General features: G+C 54.0%; 3 protein-coding genes across 5 annotated transcripts in view; 1 reads left to right on the forward strand and 2 right to left on the reverse strand.

Moving 5' to 3' along the window:
* The window catches only part of PALM (paralemmin), a 31,154-nt gene extending 30,541 nt beyond the window's left edge, over positions 1–613 (reverse strand). For all 3 annotated transcript variants that reach the window (XM_053581622.1, XM_053581621.1, XM_053581623.1), the window contains exon 1: positions 340–613. In XM_053581622.1, the coding sequence (XP_053437597.1) occupies positions 340–344 (5 nt within the window). In that variant the 5' untranslated portion in view covers positions 345–613. The remainder of the gene's footprint in view (positions 1–339) is intronic.
* On the forward strand, positions 343–14,687 carry PRSS57 (serine protease 57). The gene is made up of 6 exons (XM_053608861.1): positions 343–362; positions 646–887; positions 8,025–8,165; positions 8,427–8,604; positions 10,196–10,340; positions 13,817–14,687. Exons 1-6 carry the CDS (start codon positions 343–345, stop codon positions 14,231–14,233), a joined length of 1,143 nt encoding a protein of 380 aa, XP_053464836.1. The 3' UTR covers positions 14,234–14,687.
* Positions 14,688–17,194: 2,507 nt separating this feature from the next.
* Positions 17,195–23,673, reverse strand: FSTL3 (follistatin like 3). Its single transcript, XM_053581626.1, has 5 exons — positions 23,487–23,673; positions 22,015–22,200; positions 19,486–19,701; positions 18,687–18,914; positions 17,195–18,590 (listed from the first exon to the last, which is right to left on the reverse strand). The coding sequence occupies exons 1-5, from the start codon at positions 23,587–23,589 to the stop codon at positions 18,526–18,528; spliced, it is 798 nt and encodes a 265-aa protein (XP_053437601.1). The 5' UTR covers positions 23,590–23,673; the 3' UTR covers positions 17,195–18,525.
* Positions 23,674–24,795: the final 1,122 nt, after the last annotated feature.

Genomic DNA, 24,795 nt, shown 5'->3' on the forward strand with positions numbered 1-24,795 from the left:
GGGCCACCCACAGGTGGCCGAAGGCCGAGGCTTGCTCAGTAGGCGCGGGCGGCGGGCAGGCGTAGACGTGAGCCTTCCCTTTTCAGCGTCCTGGACTGCCCTCGAGCCGCTGCCGCCCAGATCCCCAATAACCCGAGGACCTCCGCGGTTGGATAGCGGGGTCTCAGGACCCGCGCGGCCCAGCCCGCTTTCCTCCCCAGCTGAGCTGGTGGAGGGCCTGAAAGCCCCTCGCTGCCTCCCCTCCTCGCTGGGGCCGCGACGCCCCCAGAGGGGCCCGGGAGCGGGGGCTTCCCCTGGCTCTAAGGGCCCCCAGCACCCGGTTGCAGGTTGCCTACTCACTCCATGTCCCCGCCGAGGTCCGGGTGGGTCCGCGGTGCTGGGCGGGGGCGGGCGCCGGGCGGGCGCGCGGCCGGGGAAGGGTGGGGGAGGGGTAGAGGGCCGGGCGGGGTCCAGGCGGGCTAAGGCCTGGCGGCCGGGGCTGCGCGGCGCGGGGGCGGCGGCACCGGCTCTGGCATCGCCCCGCGCGCGGTTGTTTATTGTCCGGGCGGCGGCAGGCGCGGGGGGTGGGCTCGGCGCGCGCGTCGCCGCCGCGGCTCTTCGCTTCCCTCCCCTCCCCTCCCCTCCGCGTTCCCCTCCCGCCTCCAGCGCCGCGAGTAGTCGCTGCGCCTCCTGCCGGCCGCGGCTGCTGCGGCAGAGCCCCCCCATCCGCATCCCGCACCGCACCCCGGCATGGGGCCGGGTCCCTCAGAGGCGCCCCGGTTCCCACGAACACCCATCGAGAAGGCCTGACTCTCGCTGCCAAGCGCAGTCTGGGCGCTGGCCTGGGACGTGGCTGTGGCAAAGGTTTGCGGCTCCCCAGCGCCAGATCCAGAGGGATCTGTTGGGAAGTCAGACAGCAAACAAATTCCTTTCCTGAGGTGCCAAGCGCGAATGGGGACAAATAGACCGAAGAGTAGGAGCCCCAGGGAGGGAGGAGAGGCCGCTCCAAGGAGCTGACATCCCCGCTGCAACCCCCACCCCCACCCCTGAGGTCCCGGAGGAACCTTTGCGGAGATGTCTAGAAGAGCGCTCAGGTAGGGCACACTGCAGACGCCCGTGCTTGGGGATGTAACTGAGCTCGGTGTCTGAGGAACAACAACAATAATAGCAATTACCGATCTGTCTGAGCACCCGCTAGGTGATGTTCCTGGTCTTAAGAGTGAGTGAGGACAGCGGAAAAAGGAGGGAGACTTCAGGCTTTGTACTGAAGGCACTGGGGAGCCAGAGCAGGACACAGGCAGGACCTATTCTCCCCGACTATGTAGACTATGGCCCCGACTTCCCAGGTTCCTAAGAGGACATGCAGTCCCCTGGCCCGATCACACTTACCGAAGTCAAAGTCCGGGGTAGGACAGAAGGGGAAATTTTTTCAAATTCAGTTTTCTATAAAACAGTTCTACTTAGCAGGTGCTCAATACATTGATATGCATTTAAAAGAAATAGCTTTGGGCAAACTTTGGAGGAAGATATGGCAGGTGTACCTCAGATTGGGAAGTGACATCTATACTTTTTTTTTTTTTTTTTTTTAAGACAGGGTCTAGCTCCTGGAGATAGGATAGAGTGCAGTGATGTGTTCATAACTCACTGCAACCTCACACTCCTGGGTTCAAGCAATCCTTCTGCCTTAGCCTCCAAAAATAGCTGGGACTACAGGTACACACCACCATGCCTAGCTACTTTTTAATTTTTTTTATAGAAAGGGGGTCTTGCTCTTGCTCTTGCTCAAACTGGTCTGGAACTCCTGAGCTCAAGCGATCCTGCTGCCTCAGCCTCCCAGATTGCTAGAATTAGAGATCTGAGGCACCATGCCTGAACTAGACCTATTTCTTTGTAGACCTTTGCATCTCACCAACTTTGCAATGAGCCTGTGTTCATTTTTGCATTTAAAACAATGAGGTAAAGCTGGGCACGGTGGTTCACACCTGTAATCCTACCACCCTGGGAGGCTAAGTCAGGTGGACTGCTTGAGCTCAGGAGTTTGCTCAGGAGTTTAAGACCAGCCTGAGCAAGAACAAGTCCCCAACTCTACTAAAAAGATTGAGAGGGTGGCGCCTGTGGCTCAAAGGAGTAAGGCGCTGGCCCCATATGCCAGAGGTGGCAGGTTCAAACCCAACCGTGGCCAAAAAACAAAGATTGAGAAAACTAGCTGGGCATTGTGGCAGGTGCCGATAGTCCCAACTATTCAGGAAGCCTCTGTGCCAAGAGGATCACCTGAGCCCAACAGTTTGAGGTTGCTGTGGGCTGGCACTCTACCCAGGCTGACAGAGTGAGACTTTGTCTCAAAAAAACAAACAAAAAAACAAAAATAGTCTGAGGAACATCAGAGCCCCTGGGTTGAATCCCAGCTCACCTTCCTATGAGCTGTGTGACCCTGGACTGTTTCTTAACCTCCTTTTTTTTTTTTATTGTTGGGGATTCATTGAGGGTACAATGAGCCAGTTACACTGATTGCAATTGTTAGGTAAAGTCCCTCTTGCAATCATGTCTTGCCCTCCTTTTTTTTTTTTTAAGACAGATTCTCACTATGTCGCCCTGCGTAGAGGGCTGTGGTGTCATAGCTCACAGCAACCTCAAACTCTTGGGTTTAAGCAATTCTCTTGCCTCAGCCTCCCAAGTAGCTGGGACTACAGGTGTCCACCACAACTCCCAGCTATTCTTTGTTGCAGTTGTTGTTTAGCTGGCTCAGGCAGGGTTGGAACCCACCAACCTCGGTGTATGTGGCTGGCGCCATAACCACTATGCTACAAGCACCAAGCCACCACTTCCTATTTTGAACAAAATGCATCTACCACCCTTCAAACCTGATTGCCCCCCATAACCTTGACCCCGCCCCTCACCCTGGTCTCACCCCAGGCCCACCCCATTGCACAATCAGCCCCACCCCTGCACCCTTGGCCCTGCCTCCTAGCCCCCCCAGCTCCCTGGACCACAGCACCCATAGTTTCCCTGAGGATGCCCCTTCTCCTCTCACCTCCCTGTGAAGTTGCCATGTACCATCTACCGGGCTTCCTCCACCACCACCTTCTCTTGCTCCAGCCCCCCTGGACATCCTCTGGGGCTCTTGAACTAGGAGGACTCCTCACACTGAACTCTGATAGGCCCCAAAACCTCACTCCTCCCCTCTCCCTGAGTCAGAGACACCCCCCCACATCCCTCCAGCCCTGGCTCCAGCTCAGTCCTTGTACCCCACCCCACCCTGCAGCCCCACAGCTTCCTCTTCTCCCTGCCTGCTCTCCCCACTGCACTTTCATTTGCCCTGGCCTGCCTCTGCTAAAACACAGTCCATGGCTTCCCAATTCCCTACAGCTTGACTCATGAGACTGAGCTAAGCCAGAGCACCCTGTCTCTACCCTCATCTCTCCCTGCTCCACACCCAACTTTGTCTTCAGCCATCCAGACATCCTGCTTGTGCCTTCCTCTGGGAACACCTTCCCCACCTCTGTATTGTTACAGAGTCCCCTTGGTTATCCTATTTAAAAATTCTTCCCCCTTCTCTATTCCTCTTGTTCACTCTGCTTTCTCTTTTCCCACTAAATAATTCTCCTTCCTCTTTTTCACTTTTCTTGGTGGAGGTGGGATCTTGCCCTGTTGCCCAGTCTGGTCTCCAACTCCTGGGCTCAAGTCATCCTCCAGTCTTGGCCTACCAGAATTACAGGCAGAAGCCACTAAATTCTTTTAACAGATGGTGTCATTTATGTATTGTGTTTGGCATTTCCTTCCAGCCTCTCCCTTGAATGTTGGAGCCACCAGGGCAGGAATTTGCCTGTCTTCCCCACTGCTGAATCCCCAGCCCTCAGAAGGGTGTCAGTAGACACTAGGTTCTCAATAAGTGTTGGGGGAATGAATGATTTCCTATCTTCCATCTTCTCATTTGACTGTGACACCTCCCTGGGAAAGATGATCACAGAGTCCAGTTTATAGATGAATAGATAGGGGCCCAGTGAGGGGCACAAGGACCCCATCCCCTGCTGCAGTCTGCACCCAGAATCTTGCTCCAGGGTCAACCTGTTTCCTAATGGGGAGGATCAAAGCTTAGAGATCTCTGGGGAGCAGTAGACCCCAATGGTGGCCAAGCTGCTTTCTTGGCTAAAATCCTAGAGGCCAGGAGGGCTGCTGTGCAAGGTTAAGCCTTGGAGACCTAGAGGGCAGAGGAGGTGGGCAGAGGTGAACACACCTTGGCTGCACTGGGTCACCTTCACTGTTCCAACCTCAGTTTTCTCATTGGTGTAAATGGACTTGTCAGGGTGCCCCATGTGTCCATTCCTTTCTGTGCTCTCTGCTAGGCCTTTGGGTGTGGGTCCAGGAGAAGGTGTCCTTGAAGGGCAATCAAGCCCACCATAGCCTGAAGTCTGACCAGGGACAGGTGTCAGGGACCCCAGGGCAGGCAGGAAGGCGCATGGTGTTGGGTTGCACTGTGTTTATTTTTCAAGCAGCATCTTCCATCTCAAGAAACCAGAAGCAAGCCAGGCAAGGTGGCTCATGCCTATAATCCTAGCACTCTAGGAGGCTGAGGTGGGTGGATTGCCTGAATGCACCAGTTCGAGACCAGCCTGAGCAAGAGCAAGATCCCATCTCTAAAAAATAGCAAGGCGTGGGCGGCGCCTGTGGCTCAAGGAGTAGGGCGCCGGTCCCATATGCCGGAGGTGGCGGGTTCAAACCCAGCCCCAGCCAAAAAACAACAACAACAACAAAAAAAAAAAGGTAAAAAAAAAATAGCCAGGCGTTGTGGTGGGTGCTTGTAGTCCCAGCTACTGAGAAGGCTAAGGCAAAAGGATCACTTGAGCCCAAGAGTTTGAGGTTGCTGTGATCTATGATGCCACACACTCTACTGAGGGTGACAAAGTGAGACTCTGTCTCAAAAAATAAATAAATAGGGGCAGCGCCTGTGGCTCAGTCAGTAAGGCGCCAGCCCCATATACCGAGGGTGGCGGGTTCAAACCCGGCCCCGGCCAAACTGCAACCAAAAAATAGCCGGGCGTTGTGGCAGGCGCCTGTAGTCCCAGCTACTCGGGAGGCTGAGGCAAGAGAATCGCTTAAGCCCAGGAGTTGGAGGTTGCTGTGAGCTGTGTGAGGCCACGGCACTCTACCAAGGGCCATAAAGTGAGACTCTGTCTCTACAAAAAAATAAATAAATAAATAAGGTGGTGCCTATGGCTCCACGTGGTGGGTAGGGCGCCAGCCCCATAAACCAAGGGTGGTTGGGTTCAAGCCCAGCCCTGGCCAAACTGCAACAAAAAAATAGGCGTTGTGATGGGCGCCTGTAGTCCCAGCTACTCGGGAGGCTGAGGCAAGAGAATAGCCTAAGCCCAGGAGTTCGAGGTTGCTGTGAGCTGTGTGACGCCACGGCACTCTACTGAGGGCAATAAAGTGAGACTCTGTCTCTACAAAAATAAAAAATAACAATAAATAAAATACATAAATAAAGTTATTATTGCTCCAATAGCTATCACTGTAAAAGTGTGCATGGATACTTGGATATTTATATATTTCTTTCTTTCTGTTTTTTTTTGAAAAAGAGTCTCATTCTGTTGCCCTAGGTCAGCAGTTCTTAACCTGTGGGTCACAACCCACAGGAACTGTATTAAAGGGCCGTGGCATTAGGAAGGTTGAGAACAACTGCCCCAGGTAGAATGTCCTGGCATCATAGCTCAGGCATTCAAGACCAGCCTGAGCAAGAGCGAGACACCTGTGTCTACAAAAAAAAAAAAAAAAAGGGCAGCACCTGTGGCTCAGTGAGTAGGGCGCCGGCCCCATATGCCGAGGGTGGTGGGTTCAAACCCAGCCCCGGCCAAACTGCAACAACAAAAAAATAGCTGGGCATTGTGGCGGGCGCCTGTAGTCCCAGCTGCTTGGGAGGCTGAGGCAAGAGAATCACATAAGCCCAAGAGCTGGAGGTTGCTGTGAGCCGTGTGATGCCACGGCACTCTACCGAGGGCAGTAAAGTGAGACTCTGTCTCTACAAAAAAAAAAAAAAAGAAAAATTAGCTAGGGTCAGGCATGGTGGCTCACACCTGTAACCCTAGGACTCTGGGAGGTTGAGGTGGGTGGATTGCCTGAGCTCATTAGTTCAAGACCAGCCTGAGCAAGAGCGAGACCCTCTCTCTAGAAAATAGCTGGGCATTGTGGCAGATACCTATAGTCCCAGTTACTGGGGAGGCTGAGGCAAGAGGATGGCTTGAGCCTAAGAGTTTGAAGTTGCTATGGGCTATGATGCCATGGCACTCTATCAAGGGTGACAAAGGAAGATTCTGTCTCAAAAAAAAAAAAAAAAAGATTCTCTCCCAAACAGCTCCCTCTCCCTATCTGGGCATCCCTTTGGAAAGTGGAAACACTGACCCTTACCCAGCTACTCTTTAGAGCTTCCAGGAAGGATGGTTACTTGTTTCAGAAACATTCAGGAAAAGGGAAGGAAATTGCCCAGGTCTGGGATGGATCAGCCCCTAGAGAGGCAACAAGAGCTTACCCAAGGCTGCATCCCTGGCCCCATCATCCTATACTGTGTGACTGTGGCTGTTTCTAAATCAGTAAGGTGGAGTGGCTAAAACCAACATCCTCAGGTAAATGAAGTTCCACACACTTGTAACTTCAGGTAATATGTAGGTAACTATGAAAGTTGTGAGACAGACTATGTTATGGTATATTATTTCACTTCCAAGAAACACAGTCAACGGCATCCTTTCTGATTCACCTGTGCAAGTTGCAACTTGCTCAGCTTATCAGTGTTGCTAAAAGGGCTTCATTTGTTTCCATCAGTGCAGATTTTATGTTTCGTGATTTTTGTGTATCTTAAAACTGTTGTAATAGCAGTGCCTGTGGTTCAGTGAGTAGGGCGCTGGCCCCATATATCAAGGGTGGCGGGTTCGAACCCGGCCCCGGCCAAACTGCAACAACAAAAAAATAGCCCGGCGTTGTGACCGGCACCTGTAGTCCCAGCTATTCGGGAGGCTGAGGCAAGAGAATTGCCTAAGCCCAAGAGCCGGAGGCTGCTGCGAGCTGTGACGCCACAGCACTCTACCGAGGGCAACAGAGTGAGACTCTGTCTCTTAAAAAACAAAAAACAAACAAACAAAAAACTTTTGTAATGACCCACCTACTAGTTCCAGCCTCCATGGAATGTGTGGCTGGAGATGTTTTCCAGGTATCTCTATCACAGGGCAGTCCAGGAGCAAACCCAGACAAGGGACCCACTAGTGCCGACGCAGTGATTCTCAAAGACCAGAGTATTTCCTTTCTGTCCAGTCATTCAACATTATTGGCCAAGGGCAATCCAAACTCTGGGGACACAGCCATGCCAGATAAGCCCAGCAGACCAGAGCTGCTGCAACAAACTCCCACAAAATCAGTGGCTTAAAATGACACCAATTTATTCTCTAACGGTTCTGGAGGTCATAGTCCAAAATGGCCCTCACCAGGCTTTCATTAATGTGTGGCAGGACCATAGAATCATGGTTGCTGCTTTATGCCCAGCTCCAAGCATAAGGTCTGGTATACAGAAGATGCTCAGTAAATGCAATGAAGGAAGGAAATAATTAGAGTTGTCCAGGGACCAGCCTTTCTCAATGTTCTCACAGTCCTGAGGTCAGTGCTGGGGCTGCAGATGAGGAAACTGAGGCTTGAGGGGCAAAGAGCTTGCTTGGGTACCACCCAGCTTTACCTCAACGGGCTGGAAATCCAGCACCTACAACCAGAGAGGCAGCTGCATTTCTGCTGAGGCCCTGTGAATGCTCCCTTGCACATATCCAGGCTGGGTATACTGAGGCACAGAGTGGTGAAGTGACTTCCTGAGGTCACACAGCAGCCCCAGGACCCTTACTCTCACCTCCATGGCCTGCTTCTTGGCCTCTCTTGCAGTTATAATCGTTATCAATAACAACCCGAGACAGCCAAAGCATCGGTTCCCCAGAAGCACCTGGTTGCACTGGATGTTGCTGATGGGGCCTCCCAACCACAGGCCACAGCTCGGCTCCCTGCTTCCGGGCCGTTAGGTGAGAGTGGGGGCCTCGGCCACCAACAGACCTCTACAGGGAGCCGCCAGCCTGTGATGGCCATGAGGCCTACGATGGGGGGCTGGGGCCGCCCGCTGCTGGCTATGGCTGCTGCTCTGACACTGCCCATGAAGCTGCCTGGTGAGGAGCCCCTAGGACCCTACATAGGGTGCCCTGAGAACCTGCAGGCAGGCCCCCCATCCAACCTAGCTACTTAACCCCCCTGGATGGTTGTCCCCCTCCTGGCCTCAGCTGGAAAAGAGGGGAGCCCCCTCCCGGTGCATGGAGGCTTGTCTGGACTCTCTCTCCCTGTCTGCATCTCTCTGGTGTCTTCCCACCCTGTCTCTGCCTCTGCTTTTTTCTCCCCCTGTCCAGCCCCCAGCCTGTCCAGTGCTGATCCATGACTCAGGCCATCCACCCCCACAGGCTCCTGGGGAACCTGGATCATTGGGGGCCAAGAGGTGGCCCCCAATTCCCGGCCCTACATGGCCTCTGTGCAATTCAGTGGCCAGCACCACTGTGGGGGCTTCCTGCTCCACGAACGCTGGGTAGTCTCGGTCGCCCACTGCTTCAGCCACAGGTGAGCCTCACCTTTCTGGATCTCTTCTGTGGAGTGAGCTGGGGCATGAGCAGGGCAGGGTGGACACTACCCCTCTACCCCTCACCTAATGGAGGTGTAGCAGGAGAGGGCATCAAGGAGAAAACGGGAGAAATACATAAGAAGCAACAATGGGGTGGCGCCTGTGGCTCAGTGAGTAGGGCGCCAGACCCATATACCGAGGGTGGCAGGTTCAAACCCGGCCCCCGCCAAACTGCAACAAAAAAATAGCCGGGCGTTGTGGCAGGCGCCTGTGGTCCCAGCTACTCAGGAGGCTGAGGCAGGAGAATCGCCTGGGCCCTGGAGTTGGAGGTTGCTGTGAGCTGTGTGACGCCACAGCACTCTACCAAGGGCGACAAGGTGAGACTCTGTCTCTACAAAAAAAAAAAAAAAAAAAAAAAGAAGCAACAATGGTGACAACAATTAAACATTTTGTTATGATAGTCTTTTTAAATATATTGTTATAATGACTATTAGCATGAATATTGAAATTATTGGCTTGGTGACCGTAGCTCAGTGGTTAGGACACTGACCACATACAGCCAGGCTGGCAGGTTCAGACCCAGCCAGGGCCAGCTAAAACAACAATAACAACTGCAACAAAAAAAATAGCCAGGTGTTATTGTGGGCACCTGTAGTCCCAGCTAATTGGGAAGCTGAACCAAGAGGATCACTTGAGCCCAAGAGTTTGAGGTTGCTGTGAGCTGTGACGCCACAGCACTCTACCTAGGACAGCATAGTGAGCTCTTGTTTCTCACTCTCTTTTTTTTTTTTTTTGCAATTTTTGGCTGGGGCCAGGTTTGAACCTGCCACCTTTGGTATATGGGGCTGGTGCCCTACTCCTTTGAGCGACAGGCACCGCGCGAGACTCTGTCTCAAAAAAAAAAAAGAAAAAAAAAGAAAAGGATATTGAAATTATTATAGTTAATATTATAATTGAAATGGGACATTTATTTTTTTTATTTTATTTATTTTTTTGTTTGTTTTGTTTTTGGCCGGGGCTGGGTTTGAACCCACCATCTCCGGCATATGGGACCGGCGCCCTACCCCTTGAGCCACAGGCACCGCCGTGAAATGGGACATTTAATAAATATAGTGTTATGTTCATTCTAAGTATATTTTCATAACTGTGATTCAAATTAATATTGCAGCCATTGGGGTGGTATCTGTGGCTCAGTGGGTAGGGCACTGACCCCATATACCGAGGGCAGCAGGTTCAAACCCGGCCCCGGCCAAACTGTAACAAAAAATAGCCGGGCATTGTGGCAGGCGCCTGTGGTCCCAGCTACACGGGAAACTGAGGCAAGAGAATCGCCTTAAATCAGGAGTTGGAGGTTACAGTGAGCTGTGCTACCGAGAACAATAAAGTGAGACGCTGTCTCTACAAAAAAAAAAAAATTGCAGCCATTGAAGCTAACAGTGTAATTAAGGTAGGAATGATAGTCAACATAGTGATTATCACTGCAGGGCTGGCATGAGCATTAACAGGATTGCTACACCTCCATTTCACAGATGGGGAGACTGAGGCCCTGGGTGGGCAGCCTCAGTCTTGCCTGCCCTCCTCTCTCTGCAGAGACTCCCGCAGTGGCCTGGTGGTGCTGGGGGCCCACACCCTGGGCATCACAGAGCCCACGCAGCAGGTGTTTGGCATCACAGCTGTTGTCAGGCACCCCGACTACCAGCCCACGACCCACGCCAATGACATCTGTCTGCTTCAGGTGAGCCCTATTGCTGAGGGTGGGCCGGTGGATGGATCTGACCCATTTCTGGTCACTCAGGACCATCTGACTTCTATTTAACAACAGCTGAATGACCAGGCACAGTGGCTCACGTCTGTAATCCTAGCATTCTGGGAGGCCGAGGTGGGTAGATTGCTTGAGGTCACAGGTTTGAGACCAGCCTGAGCAAGAGTGAGACTCCTGTCTCTAAAAATAGCCAGGCATGGGTGGCGCCTGTGGCTCAAGGAGTAGGGCACCGGTCCCATATGCCGGAGGTGGCGGGTTCAAACCCAGCCCTGGCCAAAAACACACACACACACACACACACAAAAATAGCCAGGCATTGTTGTGAGCACCTGTAGTCCCAGCTACTTAGGAGGCTAAGGCAAGAGAATGGCTCAAGCCTTCTTCAATTTTCAAACCTTGAGGTTGCCATGAGCTACAATGCTATGGCACTCTACCTAGGGCAAGAGAGTGAGATTCTGTCTCAAAAATTAAAAAAAGATAAATAAGGCGGCACCTGTGGCTCAGTGAGTAGGGCGCTGGCCCCATATGCCGAGGGTGGCGGGTTCAAACCCAGCCCCGGCCAAACTGCAACAAAAAAATAGCTGGGCGTTGTGGTGGGCGCCTGTAGTCCCAGCTGCTCGGGAGGCTGAGGCAAGAGAATCGCGTAAGCCCAAGAGTTAGAGGTTGCTGAGAGCTGTGTGACGCCACCGCACTCTACCCGAGGGCAGTACAGTGAGACAGAGTCTCAAAAAAAAAAAAAAAAGATAAATAAAACAAAAACACCTGGAGGGACCCTGTGAACTCCCAAGTTAAGCCACATCTCTCCTCTGCCTAGAACACTCCATGGCTCCTAACTCCTTCAGGACAAGAGCTAAAGCCCTTCTGGTATCCATGGGCCCTGTTCATGTGTTCCCATCACCTCCTATAGCAGTGGTTCTCAACCTTCCTAATGCCGTGAACCTTTATTACAGTTCCTGTGGGTCACGACCCACAGTTTGAGAACTGCTGTTCTATAGTCTCCCATCTGTCACCTTTGCACTGGCTGTGCCCCACCCAAGCACCATTCCCCCACACAAATCTCAAATCCTACCACCTCAGGAGCCTCCCCTGACCACACACCCCCATTCTGTCCTTGCCTCTCACCTCTTATCCTGTTCCACCTTCCTTCTGTCCACATAGTTGTCACTTGCTAACTCCTGTAACATCTGCTTCTTCACCTTGGTGATAGTTTACCGCTTCAAGGTCAGGGATTTTTATCACATTTATGGCCATTTATGACACATAGCAGGTGCTCAATATTTATGCTGAAAGAGGGGAAGAATGAGAGTCTAGGGTCACTGTTAGATCTAGGTCTCTACCCTGTGTCCCAGAAGTTTTCTGGGTGGGAAGTTGTGTCTACTATCAAGTGAGTTTCACTCCCGGCCATTCGTAGCGCATCCATTTGACCCTGCATGGCCTCCTCCTGCTGAGGAGGACGACTCCTTCACTGTGGCTTCCACCTGGAAGTCCCCAAATTTCAGGCACACCTCAGGGCCTACTTTTTATTTTATTTTTATTTTATTTATTTATTTTTTTTGAGACAGAGCCTCAAGCTGTCACCCTGGGTAGAGTGCCATAGCATCACAGCTCACAGTGACCTCCAACTACTGGGCTTAAGTGATTCCCTTGCCTCAGCCTCCCAAGTAGCTGGGACTACAAGCGCCTGCCACAACACCCCGCTATTTTTTGGTCATTGTTTGGCAGGCCCAGGCTGGATTCGAATCCACCATCTCTGGTGTATGTGGCTGGCGCCTTAGCAGCTTGAGCTATAGGCGCTGAGCCAGGGCCTACTTTTCAAAGGGAGGATTCCCAGTCCTGCCCCCCCAAAACATAGTGAAACTCTCAACAGGATAACCGCAGTCTTATAAACAGGAATACTTGGTGGGGGTGGAGGGGCAGTGTTTTCTTAGCAAAATAAAAAGGCAGGAGTGAGTGCTGGTGATCAAAGCTTTTGGGTGAATTTTACTCATCTATGAAAGCCTGAAGCCTAGACCCTGCTGCTCTGGTTTTCTCAGATTATTTGTTTCTCAGATTATTGTACAGATGGGGAAACCAAGGCAGAGGGAGAAGTCAGAAATGTACCAAGGCCATGAAGTGGGCGACACCAAAACCAGTGGTCTGATGCTCCAGGCAAGAGTGGCATGGTGTCTGCCTAGCTTATAGCAAACTCATGGAATGATTCTCCTTCCTCAGTCTCTGGAGTAGCTGGGACTACAGGAACCTGGCGCAATGCCCAGATAATTTTTTCAAAAATATTTTTTTTGGGGCCAGTGCCTGTGGCTCAACAGAGTAGGGTGCTGGCCCTATATGCCTGAGGTGGCGGGTTCAAACCCAGCCCGGCCAAAAACTGCAAAAAAAAAAAAAAAAAAATTTTTTTTTTTTTTTTTTAGTAGAAAAGATCTTACTCTTGGGCTCAGCACCAGCCACATACACCAAGGGTAGTGGGTTTAGCCTGGGCCAGCTAAACAACTGCAACAAAAAAATAGCCGGGCATTGTGGCAGGTGCCTGCAGTCCCAGTTACCTAGGAGGCTGAGGCAAGAGAATCACTTAAGTCAGTAGTTCTCAACCTTCCTAATGCCACAACCCTTCAATACAGTTCCTCATGTTGTGGTGACCCCCAACCAAAACATTATTGTAATTTTGCTACTGTTATGAATCGTAATGTAAATATCTGATATGCAGGATGGTCTTAGGCAACCCCTGTCAAAGGGTCATTCGACCCCCAAAGGGGTCTCGACCCACAGGTTGAGAACAGCTGGCTTATGCCCAAGAGTTTGAGGTTGCTGTGAGCTGTGACACCATAGCAATCTACTGAGGGCAACACAGTGAGACTGTCTCAAAAAAAAATCTTACTCTTGCTCAGGCTGGTCTCAAATTCCTGAGCTCAAGCGATCCTCCCATCTTAGCCTCCCAGGGTGCTAGGATTATAGACATGAGCCACCTTGCTTGCCCAGACCCATTCTTTCTATAATCATTAATTGAGCACCAGCTGTATCTTAGCCTAGGCATCTAGGAAGGCTTCCAGAGGACGTGATATATAAGCTGAGATCTGAAGACTAAACAGGAAAGGTGCTCTGGGCAGGAGTGCCAGGGAAGCGAAATTGTGAAGGTGGCTCCAAAGTCTGGCAGCAAACCACTTTGGTGGACAGAGGGCTGAGGCTGGGGGGACCTAGAGGCTTTGTCCCTGGGGCAATAGGGATCCCAGGGGAAGGCTTAGAGGAGGGAAAGAGACAGGAGTTGAAAGCTTCTCTGGGCAGCTGAGGAGGTGAGACTGGCAGCCTGGAGGCTGGCACAGACCTGATGGGCCAATGATTTTTCCCCACAGGCCATGACCAGTGGTCACAGACAGGTAAAGTGAGGCAGGAACAGGGGAAGGTGGGTTGGTGGCAAGGGAGAAGGGAGTTGCCCTGAATCCACATTTTCCCTGCAGCTGAACAGCTCTGCTGTCCTGGGCCCTCATGTGGGAGTGCTGAAGCTGCCAAAGAGAGGTGCCAGGCCACCCAAGCCTGGGTCGCGGTGCTGGGTGGCTGGATGGGGCTTCGTGTCGAATTTTGAGGAGCAGCCGCCTGGGCTGATGGAGGCTGAGGTCCGAGTGCTGGGCCTGGATGTCTGTAACAGCTCCTGGAAGGGCCAGCTGAGACCTGCCATGCTCTGCACCCACAGTGGAGACCGCCAGAGGCGGGGCTTCTGCTCAGTAAGATCCTTTCTGGCCCCACTCACTTATATGAGTACACCAAGGCTCACAGAGGGAGGAGACTCAGGCAGAGCCTTGGGAGCTGAATCCCAAGGTAGAGGAGCTGAAGCCCAAGAAGGGCAAGGAGTTTATCACACAGAGGTACCGCATTAAGCTGTGCAGGTCCAAGTTGGGCACTACACAAAGTGCCACAGACTCATATATTTATACAAGCAGTGGTCAGTAGAGGGCATAACAGATCTAAAGGAAGCAGCTATTTCACCCAAGACCCCGTTGGTTGAATGAACTGGGCCCTGGTGCTGAAGGAGACACTCAGCCTGCAGTGCCTTTTGTTTTAGTCAAGAGAGTGACATGGGGCTGGGTGTGGTGGTTCATGCCTGTAATCCTAGTACTCTGGGAGGCCAAGGTAGGAGATCCTTTGAGCTCAGGAATTTGAGATCAGCCTGAGCAAAAGCAAGATACCATTTCTACTAAAAATAGAAAAACTAGCTGGGCGTTGTGGTGGGCAGCTCTAGTCCCAGCTACTTGGGAGGATGAGGCAGGAGGATTGCTTGAGCCCAAGAGTTTGAGGTTGCTGTGAGGTACAATGATGCCACAGCACTCTACTCAGGGCAACAGAATGAGACTCTGTCTCAAAAAATAAACAAAAAAAAACAGGCTTGGTGCCTGTGGCTCAAGCAGCTAAGGTGCCAGCCATATACAGCTGATCTGGTGGGTTCGAATCCAGCCCGGGCCCGCCAAACAATGACAGCTGCAACCAAAAAAAATAGCCGGGTGTGGGCACCTGTAGTCCCAGCTACTTGGGAGGCGGAGCCAGGAAAATCGCTTGAGCCCAGGAGTTGGAGGTTGCTGTGAGCTGTGATGCCACAGCACGCTACCCAGGGTGACAGCTTGATGCTCTGTCTCAAAAAAAAAGAAAAAAGGAAAAAAACAAGAAAAGAAAAGATTACAGCCAGTAATTTTTTCTCACCCTACTTGGTAGGGTCAGAGCTGATTCCTGATGGCAGTTAGGATGGTGGAACAGGGAGTCAGGAGATCTAGGGTGGGTATGAATGGAGCCCTGTATGAGTAGAGAATCTTTAAGCTGAGACTTGAAGGAGTCCTGGGAAGATGTGAAGAAAGGCATGCCAGGCAGAGAGACTGGTCAAAGGTCAACTGTATACAGCTCCGCAGGGTATACACTGCAGCCTTGTATATACAAGCAGTATCCAGTAGAGGGCAGTAACAGGTCCCTGGGCTGGAACCAAATGCGTTAGGAGAACAAGGCAGAAGTGGGTGCAGGCTGGATTCTCAGGGACTGAAAGGCAGAGGTAAGATTAGTTTTTGCTTTAAGAGCACCAGGGAGCCATGTATTTTGAGGCAGGGAGGGTTGTGATCTGATTTACCTGTAGAAGCTCCTCTGGGAAAGTAACCCCAGAGAAGGGCCTCTAACCATTTTTTTTCCTTCACTCCAGGCAGACTCTGGGGGGCCTCTGGTGTGCAGGAACCGTGCCCATGGCCTTGTCTCCTTCTCGGGCCTCTGGTGTGGTGACCCCAAGACCCCCGATGTGTACACACAGGTGTCTGCCTTTGTGGCCTGGATCTGGAATGTGGTTGGGTGAGGCAGCCCCAAGCCCGCCCCTGTGCCTGGGACCACCAGGCTCCTGTCAGGAGCTGCCTGAACCCATAGTCTTACTGGTATGCAGATCAGATGGCAGCTCTTGACCTGGAATATTCCTGGGCTGATGTGGCAGGGGGTCTGTGGGGAAGCCTGGTACGCAGGCTGCAGGTGGGGGTGGGGAATTTATTCCAAATGAAAAGGTCAAAATGGAACCAAGTAAAATGTTAACCAACTTACAGGGACTATGGATGCCTGCCTCACTCACCTCTGGCAGCTTCAGGGTCCACTCACATTCCTCCCCACGTCTCCTTCCCCCAGCCCTCTCCACTCTCCCACACCTCCACCATGAATTCCCTGGATTTGTGCCCCTCCTCACAACCCCAAGGCTGCCTTGTCTAGAGGCTTGGGTGGACACACCCTACTCAACCTACACTCCAGGAACCATTACCCTTTGCCCCTGCAGCATCCCCTGCCTGGAGTGCCCATCCTCCACCACCCACCAGCTGACTAACCACATTCACAAGCATAGACAGGGAAACTGAGGCTAAGGAACTCCAAGTTCCCTGAGCAGGAGTCAGGGGGCTGTTAAGATACCAGTATGGGGCTGTCCCACCCCGTGTGGAATCTTAGCTTGGCCTGACCTCCATCAAGCCTTGTGCTATTCCTCTGAAAAGTTTATAATGGCACAGGTACCCCACAGGTCCCTGTCATTGGCAGAGGCTGTCAGTAATGGTGTAATTACCATTACTACTACTGCTGCACCCTAATCCCTCAAGACCAGGCCTTTGCTTCTGGATACCAAGCCTCCTGTTTTCCCCTCTGCCAATCACCCCTTAAAGGCCTTTTGTTTTGTTTTGTTTTTGAGACAGAGCCTCAAGCTGTCACCCTGCATAGAGTGCTGTGGCATCACAGCTCAGAGCAACCTCCAACTCCTGGGCTCAAGAGATTCTCCTGCCTCCGCCTCCCAAGAAGCTGGGACTATAGGCACCGGCCACAACACCTGGCTATTTTTTGGTTGCAACCATCATTGTTGTTTGGTGGGCCAGGGCTGGATTCGAACTCACCAGCTCAGGTGTATGTGGCTGGCACCTTAGCCGCTTGAGCCTTTGTTTTTGTGACAGGGTCTCAAGCTGTCACCCTGGTAGACTGCCATGGCGTCATAGCTCACAGCAATCTCCAACTCTTGGGCTTAAGCAATCCTCTTGCCTCAGTTTTTTCTACTTTTTAGCAGAGTCGGGGGTCTTGCTCTTGCTTAGGCTGGTCTCAAACCCATGAGCTGAGGCAATCTACCGCCTCGGGCTCCCGGACAGCTAGGATTACAGATATGAGCTATTGCACCTAGCCTAAGGGCCTTTTTTTTTTCATCTCTGGCTGTTATCCACTGCCAAGTTTTAGACACTGAGGCCCAGAGGTAGGCAGTGACTGTCTCAAAGACATCCACTTGTGTGTCTCCTCTGGGTCCTTCCAGAGCCCCCACCCAATACCCCAGCAGCACCCTAGGAGACCATCTCAGGCCTGGACACCCCAAAATGGGCTTTTCAGTCTTTATTTCTTTGGTGAGGCAGTACCCCAGGGCGGGGGAGGCTGCCTTGTCTGGGGGCTTGGGTGGACACCCCCTACTCAAGGACACTTTTCTGGGCATTGTAGGTAAGGCACTACTTGAGGGCTGGAGGAGGATGAGCAAAACTCCCCTGGACTCCTCACCCCAGACTTGGGGAGCTAGATTTCTTCCTTGTTGCCACCCACTCTATATCAGTCTTAGCCTTTGGTCTACATGCAGACACAGGTAGGTAGATAAATTTGAGCGTCAGATCAGACTGCATGGAGAGTGAGCACTTTGGAGGGAATTGGCCCAAGAGCAGCACGTGGCTGGTATGACCACCCCCTGACAGGCTGGTGGGTAAGGAAGGTCTAGCTGGGAACTGTGTGCAAAGCCTGGCCAGGGCAGGCTGTGCAGGACTAAGGGCTCCTGTGTCTGACCTCCCCCATGGAAGGCAGGGAATAGGATGTGCAGGGACACTGGCTCCAGGATGTCATTTGTGCAGTGTGTCTTGGCATACGAACACCCCACCCTGGGCCAGTGGGGTGAGTAGAGGCTCTGCATTCTGGCCAGAAACCACCCTAAGTGGACTGGGCACAACTGGACACAGTGCCCTGTTCTGTACTGCTGCTGGCTACTCCACATCTGAGGCCATGAGATGTTGCCACATGAACCCATTTGAACAGCAATGGAGGAGGCACAGATGGCTCTTCTCACAAGGGACACATCGAGTACTTCTCAGTGGCCTTCATGGGACATAAACCAAGGAAATGAAGGCGATGAGAGGGCAAGAACCTGGAGTTCTTGGGCCATAGGGAACAGTGGCTGCTTTCTTGGACTTTATGAAGGGCATGTCCCACTGGGCCAAGGTCGCTGTGTTCCGAGGGTAGACCTTGCCCTCTCCTCTTGACCTAAGCCTGAGGTGCCCCATCTGGGGCTAGGAGAGCAAGTCATGCCTCTTTATCAATTACCAGCAGGGAGTACCCAGTCTTCCTGGCAGTGGTAATAATTAATGGGCTTATCCCCAAAGGACAGAAGTATGGGTCCTCCCATACAGTAGGATGCTTGGAATAGGGGCTAGGACTTCCCACAGAAGTCCCCTAAAGGGGATGCTCAGTGCCAGGGCTCTGAGTACTATTCCACCCACCAACGCAGTTTCCAGCCTTGTTCCCTCAGTCCTTCCAGGATCCCCAAGAGATCCCAGTGCAGGCACTGGGGAATGTCCGTGGGACATAAATTAGATTCTGCTGTGGCAATAAATAAAGCAGAAGTGGCCTCAGACGCCAGGCCCAGGCCCCCTGCAGCTCACACGAAGTTTTCCTCCTCCTCCTCCTCCTCCAACTCAGCATCTGGCAGCTCCTCAGGCGGGCCTGCAAGTGTGGAAGGTATGGTCAGAGCGCTGAGAGTGCAGAGCAGGGGGCTCTGGGCCCCTAGGACAGGCCTGAGCCCCTGCCCTGCGCCCGCACCTGTGCAGCTGCCCGGGTGGCGCACGCCAATGGAGCGGCCCAGGAAGCAGGTGGCTTGGCGCAGATGGCACGAGGAAATGTAGGTGACGTTGTTGTTGCCGCAGAGCTCCTGGCCGGGGCTAGAGGGCACGGGGCAAGGAACCGCGCGACACACCACGCAGTGAGCGCTACCCGTCTGGTCCACCACGCACGACTGCGGCCGCGGGCACACCACGTACGCGCAGGACTCTGCGGGCAGGCGCCAGAAGCGGGTCAGGGGGCACTGCGCCAGGACCCCGCGCAGGGGCTTTGGCGGCCGAGCTTACAGAGGTCGAGAGTTGGGTTCACAAACCTCTTCCTAGGCGCGAGCCCCACCTCCCCTTCCCCAGTCCACCCACAAGCTCCAGGCCTTCTGTTGCGGCAGGAGCCACACCCCTTCCATGAGCCCCGCCCCCTAGTTCCAGCATCAAGCCCCACCCTCTGACTACGCGTCCATTACGACCATGCCATATTCTCTCTACACTATGTGAGCACCAACGTCCCCTTTCCAAATCCCAACCCCCTTTTCCACATTCCAGACCCCTCCTCAGTTCCCACGTCACAACACCCAATCCAGTCACACACTCTCGGGAAAACAAAGCGTCCCTTAGACCCCAGCTCCATGAGCATGCTATCCAGACCCCGCTCACCACAAGCCCCGTACCAATCCACGTGACTGGGCTGGAGGCGCCCCACCACCACGTATTGTGGCAGCGGCCCGGGTACAAGACCTCCGGCCTGTGGCCCCACCCCTCCACGACCCGCCCCCCTCCCCACATACTGCGGCAGCGGCCTCGGTACATGACGCGCAGGTCCGGGTGACCGCGGCAGCGCGTGGCGCGCAGCTCACACTCGTCGCGGTAGGTGGCGCCGTCCGAGCCACAAACTTGCAGGCGCGTTGGGAGCCCAGTGCAGTCTGGCGCGCACTCGCAGCGCGGGCGGCCCCCCAGCATGCGGCACGCCTTGCCGAGGCCGCACTCCACGCCGTCGCACGAATCTGCGGAAACAGGACGCGAGCGCGTGGGGCTGGGGCGATGGGAGGGCGTCCCATGGCGCGTGGCCGATGACTGGTCCTTCGTGCCTGCGGCACCTTCGCCCCTCGTACTCCCCACCCGACAGTTCTGCAAGAGAGGGGCAGGACTCGGGGATGGGGGCGCAATCCAGGGTCCAGTGTCGGTCCATAGCCTGGGTGCGGGAGGAGGGCACCGGTTGGGAGTGTAGGTGCTGGATCCGTTAGGGGGCGGGAGTTAGCGGAAGGCCCCTGTGGATTCTGGGTTCAGCGCTGCGCCTCAGGGTGGGGCTCAGTCGCGAGGCTGAGCTCACTATGGGCGGGCGGGGGTCTCTACCGGTTTGGTGGTCCAGGAACACAGCCCGCTTTCCTCACAACTGGACTGACGTCTATTCTCGGATTTACACGTTTTTCTGGGAAGGCCGGCGGGACCGGCTGCGTCAGACGGGCAATGGGGGTGGAGTGGCCTCACCCTGTCCAGACGTGGATCTGGGGACGACCAGCAGGGTCTGCTTCCCGCGGCTGCGTGCACCTCCCGGGAGGAGGCATCGGTAAGGGTGGAGCTTTAGCATGTCTTGGGGAGGGTGCCTTCCACAGCCCTAGCCCTCCATAGCCCCATTTGTCAGGTAGGGAAACTGAGGTCCAGCGAGGGGAAATTCTCTTTAGGGTCCCTGCAACCACTTTTAATATGCCGATTATTGCCTCCCAGGTCCTCCCAGGCTCTCTGGATCCTCCCAAGTCGTTAATTTACAGACGGCAAAACTGAGGCTGGATCACAGCTTTGAGTGTCAGGAAGCCGGGGGCACCTCCTTCAGAGCTCCAGCCAGATCCCCAAGGTCTGTTGCTGGAAGGGGCCCTTGAACACCAAGTCTTGAGTTTATCCTCCAGCCTCAGTTTCCCTGTGCATAAAGTGGAGCTGATGGGGGACCCCACCTTAGGGTGATTAGACACTCCCCAAGAGGATAACCCGGCCCAACTAGTCCCTGCCAGGACATGTGGGCCGCACCTGGGCACCTCCCACACAGCTGGCCCACAGCACATCTGGAAACACTCTGCCACTTGCTTCATGCAAGTAGGAACGGAAGTGGAGGTCTGAGTGGGGGGAGGAGGAGAGTTCTGGGCCATCTCATACCCAGGCCAGACATTTTTTGAAGTATGTTCTCCTCCCAGAAGCGAGGGGGTTAGGGGGTGGTTCTGGAGAGAGCAGGAGTATGTGGCAGTAAGTTCAGGACCACCCAGCCAGGCTGATCTGGGATTAATCATATCTTGGAGGCCAGCAGGCCTCCTCAGCTTGCCCTCCAGATCTAGAGTCCTCTGCTCCAGCCCTGCTCCCTGCCCCACCCTACCCCTGGGCCATAGTTTCTCCTAATGTGTTCTTCCATACCTTCTCCATCTGGCAAACTCCTAATCATTCCCCAACACTCTGACTCTAATGCCCACCTCTTTCAAATTGTGCCCTAGTTCTCCCTCAGGGGCCAGCAGATTCAGCTCTAGGAGGACCCCACAATCCATTCTCCCCAGGGCAGAGAATTTTTTTTTTTTTTTGAGACAGGTCTTACTCAATTGCCCGGGGGTTGAGTGCCATGGCGTCATCACAGCTCACAGCAATCTCAAATTCTTAGGCTCCAGCAATCCTCTTGCCTCAGCTTCCCAAGTAGCTGGGACTACAGGTACCTGCCAAAATGTCTGGCTAATTTTTTCTATTTTAGTAGAGATGAGGTCTCACTCTTGCTCAGGCTGGTCTTGAACTCCTGAGCTCAAGCAATCTGCCAGCCTCGGCCTCCTAGAGTGCTGATTATAAGTGTGAGTCCCCACACCCGGCCCAGAGAATGTTTTGATTCTTTCATTCTGCCCTCAAAGACCTCCTAGTCTGAAGTGGGAGATAACATTTCTCAGAACAAGGTCCAGATACCACATTCTTATTAAACATGCAGCTGCAAGTCCACCACAGATCCCTAAAATTTGTGGAGTTAAGGACCCTGGTATGACATTTGGGAACACTAAGTGTGGGGTCACAAGCCAGATGTTTCTACACTGGGAGAGGCAGAGCACGGGTAGAAGGAGCATCCAGGAAGAGGGTTCATCCTGAGCAAAGTCCTAGAGGCTACAAACCAGGCTGGGAGAGAGCCTTTTCCTGAACTCCAAATGGGAATCCCCTAGCTCCTCTCCTCTGCAACCTCTTGCAGAATGGGGAGCTTGCTCCCCATGGTCCACCTTCGACCACGGTGGTTAGTTTTCCTGGTCCTGAGATGAAACACAGCAGCCCTGCCTCTGGCCTGTGGCCAATGCCCAGGGTCTCACCTTTGCAGGGGAGGCAGTGGACAAGGCCCAGGAAGCCAAGGAGGCTGATCTTGTTCCCGGGGTGGGTGAAGTTAGACCAGGCAGTGTCGATGTTGCCAGAGGCGCAGCACTCAGCCTGGCTCACATCAGTTCTGAGCACCAGGCTGCAGGTAGCCTCTCGGCCCTGTTGGAGCCAGCAGACACCACCTGAAGGCAAAGGGCACAGTTCCTATGGGACGGGGTCAGAGGTGCTCTCCTGTATCACTCCTGACAAAGCCTCTAGCCTGTGTTGATGCACACAGTGCTAAGTAGTTAGAAAAGAATGATGTACCCCAACCCAGGAAGGAGGGACATTTCTGTGAGTATGATACCCCATGTGAGTATCCTCACTGGCTCTGGATCCCTTGGGTTCTCTCCACTCTGAGGTCCACCTACCCCCCTTCACTGCTTCACCACCAACCCCCACTCATCCTGGAAGCACTCCTTTCCTACAGTCCCCCAGCTGGCATTCTGCCCAACCCTTCAAACACCATGCGCTGGGCAAGTTAGCGTTAGTGGGCCCTAGAATTGCTTCTTCCGCTTCTGCCCTCTGTCTAGACAGCACCAAGGGCGAGGGCATGCAAGCCCCCTCGCCTGGCAGGGCCCCCCCTCGCCTGGCCTGCTTCTTACTCACTCCAACTTGGGAACATTCTCCTTGCATGAGCTCACCATCTCCCCAGGGACATGGCCTTCGGGGAGGGGGCTTAGCTCTCCCTTTGGCTTGGGGCTGGAGTGGGGTGCAGTGTGGCTGCCAGGGTGGAGGGGTGAGGAGACAGATAGCCCTCAGTTTCCTTACTGGTCAGTGGGGGCAGAAGTGGCCACAGCCCTCATCCTAGAGCACTCACTGCTTCCCAGACTCAGCTGAGCACCTTCCAGGGACCAGCTCTGGACATCCAGTGCCCCAGCACCCATCTTGTAAAAAAGGGAAACTAAGGCCAGGAGTAGGGATGTTGCTTGCCTGGCATCTCCCAGAAAGTCCCAAGTATAGACTCTAGACTTGGGGAAGATCTAAGACCCTGGCTGGAGAGTCTGGGTCCAGTCAGCCAGCACTGCCTCTCTAGGGGCAGCAGTCCTACCCAGAAAGTTTGAATCCAGACTTTGCCACTCCCAGGCTGTGTGACGCCAAGCCTCAGTCTCCTCACCTGGAAACACAGAGATGGTAGGAGTACCTACTCTATTGGATGGTTGTGTGGATTGGAGGCCGGAAGAGGTAGACACTAAGTGCTCAATAAATGTCAGCAATCATAGCGATTACTAACCTCTACTCTACTGACCTCCTGGTGACCCACCTTCTGGCCCTTTGGGACTGGGGGATGGGAGCCCCAATCCCTCTGGGATTCAGGCTGTGGTCATGCAGCCCCGCCCGTCGCGCCACCCCCAATATCACCGGCTGCATTCCGGGCAGGCCCACGTGGGTGGCCCGCCCGCCCACCCATTCCAGCCGCCCCACTCACCGGGCGCGGGGTGCCCTGACCCCATGGAGCCCACGAAGCCAACGGCCCAAGCCAGGGCCCCCCAGGGCAGAGGCCAGAGTGGCCTCGGCGCCCCAGGACGCATGGCGAAGTTAAAGACTGCGGCGGCCCCGCGTCGGACGCGCGGGCGGGCGGCGGCACCGACTTCCCAGCGCTTGGCTGGCCCGCCCTATAAAGGTCCCGCTGGCTGCGGGCGGGGCGGGACCGGGGCGGGGCGCGGCGCGTGAGTGGCGGGGCGCGAGGCTGTGTCCCGCGCGACGTGTGCAGGGGCTGGGCCAGGCCGCCTGCGGACGGCAGCGGGTGGGGGGCAGGGGAATTCCATCTGGGAGTCAGAGGATTGAGCTGGGGCTGTGGCCAGGAGAATTGTAACTGAGGTGGTCCGTTCCTCTCATAGGTGGAGGGTGTCATCTTGAGGTGTCCCCCGTGGGTTTGGGGAGACCTTTGATTGTAGGGCCATAGGCTCTGAGCTGTGACCCACAGCAAGCCTGTCTATGTACTGCGTTGTGGTTTGCATGTGGTCATTTTCATGGCCCAAGTGTAGCTTGGGTAGTGAACTCTTCTCCTCTGCCTCTACACAGCCCCACAGCCTTGGGACCTTGGCTGAATATGATTTTCTGTTCACAACTACAGGCCACCCACCTGTCCACCTGGCTGAACTCTGCGTGAGTGGGAGGGGGGGTACAGTGGGGAGAGACTCAGAGACACAGCAACTTCCAGCACAACATGGAGGACAGGGATCTTCACATCAGCTATGGCTTCCCAAGAGCCCACTCTGTGCCTGGCCCTGTGCCTCTTGACCCCTAGGAGGCTATGTACCAAGCCCTCCAACCTTTTGCAGGTGGTGGCCCAGGTCGCACTAACAGGAACGTTATTAGTTTACTGGTTTATGATGTTTTTTTCTCCTCTCCCCTCTGAGACTCAGCAGACATTCCATTTCTGTGCAGCCCTTGGCTGTCCTGGAATCCTGGATTGCCTGAGCAGAGGCATGTCTCGCAATTTACGACAGTGACATGAGCATGGGCCTGGAAGGCTGAAGCTTGGATACCGCTGGATGCTTGCCTACTTTGTTTGTTTGTTTGTTTGTTTTGTAGAGACAGAGTCTCACTGTACCGGCCTCGGGTAGAGTGCCGTGGCGTCACACGGCTCACAGCAACCTCTAACTCTTGGGCTTACGCGATTCTCTTGCCTCAGCCTCCCAAGCAGCTGGGACTACAGGCACCCGCCACAACACCCGGCTATTTTTTTGTTGCAGTTTGGCCGGGGCTGGGTTTGAACCCACCACTCTCGGCAT

This window comes from Nycticebus coucang, chromosome 2, assembly GCF_027406575.1.
Source record: "Nycticebus coucang isolate mNycCou1 chromosome 2, mNycCou1.pri, whole genome shotgun sequence".
Lineage (NCBI taxonomy): Eukaryota > Metazoa > Chordata > Mammalia > Primates > Lorisidae > Nycticebus > Nycticebus coucang.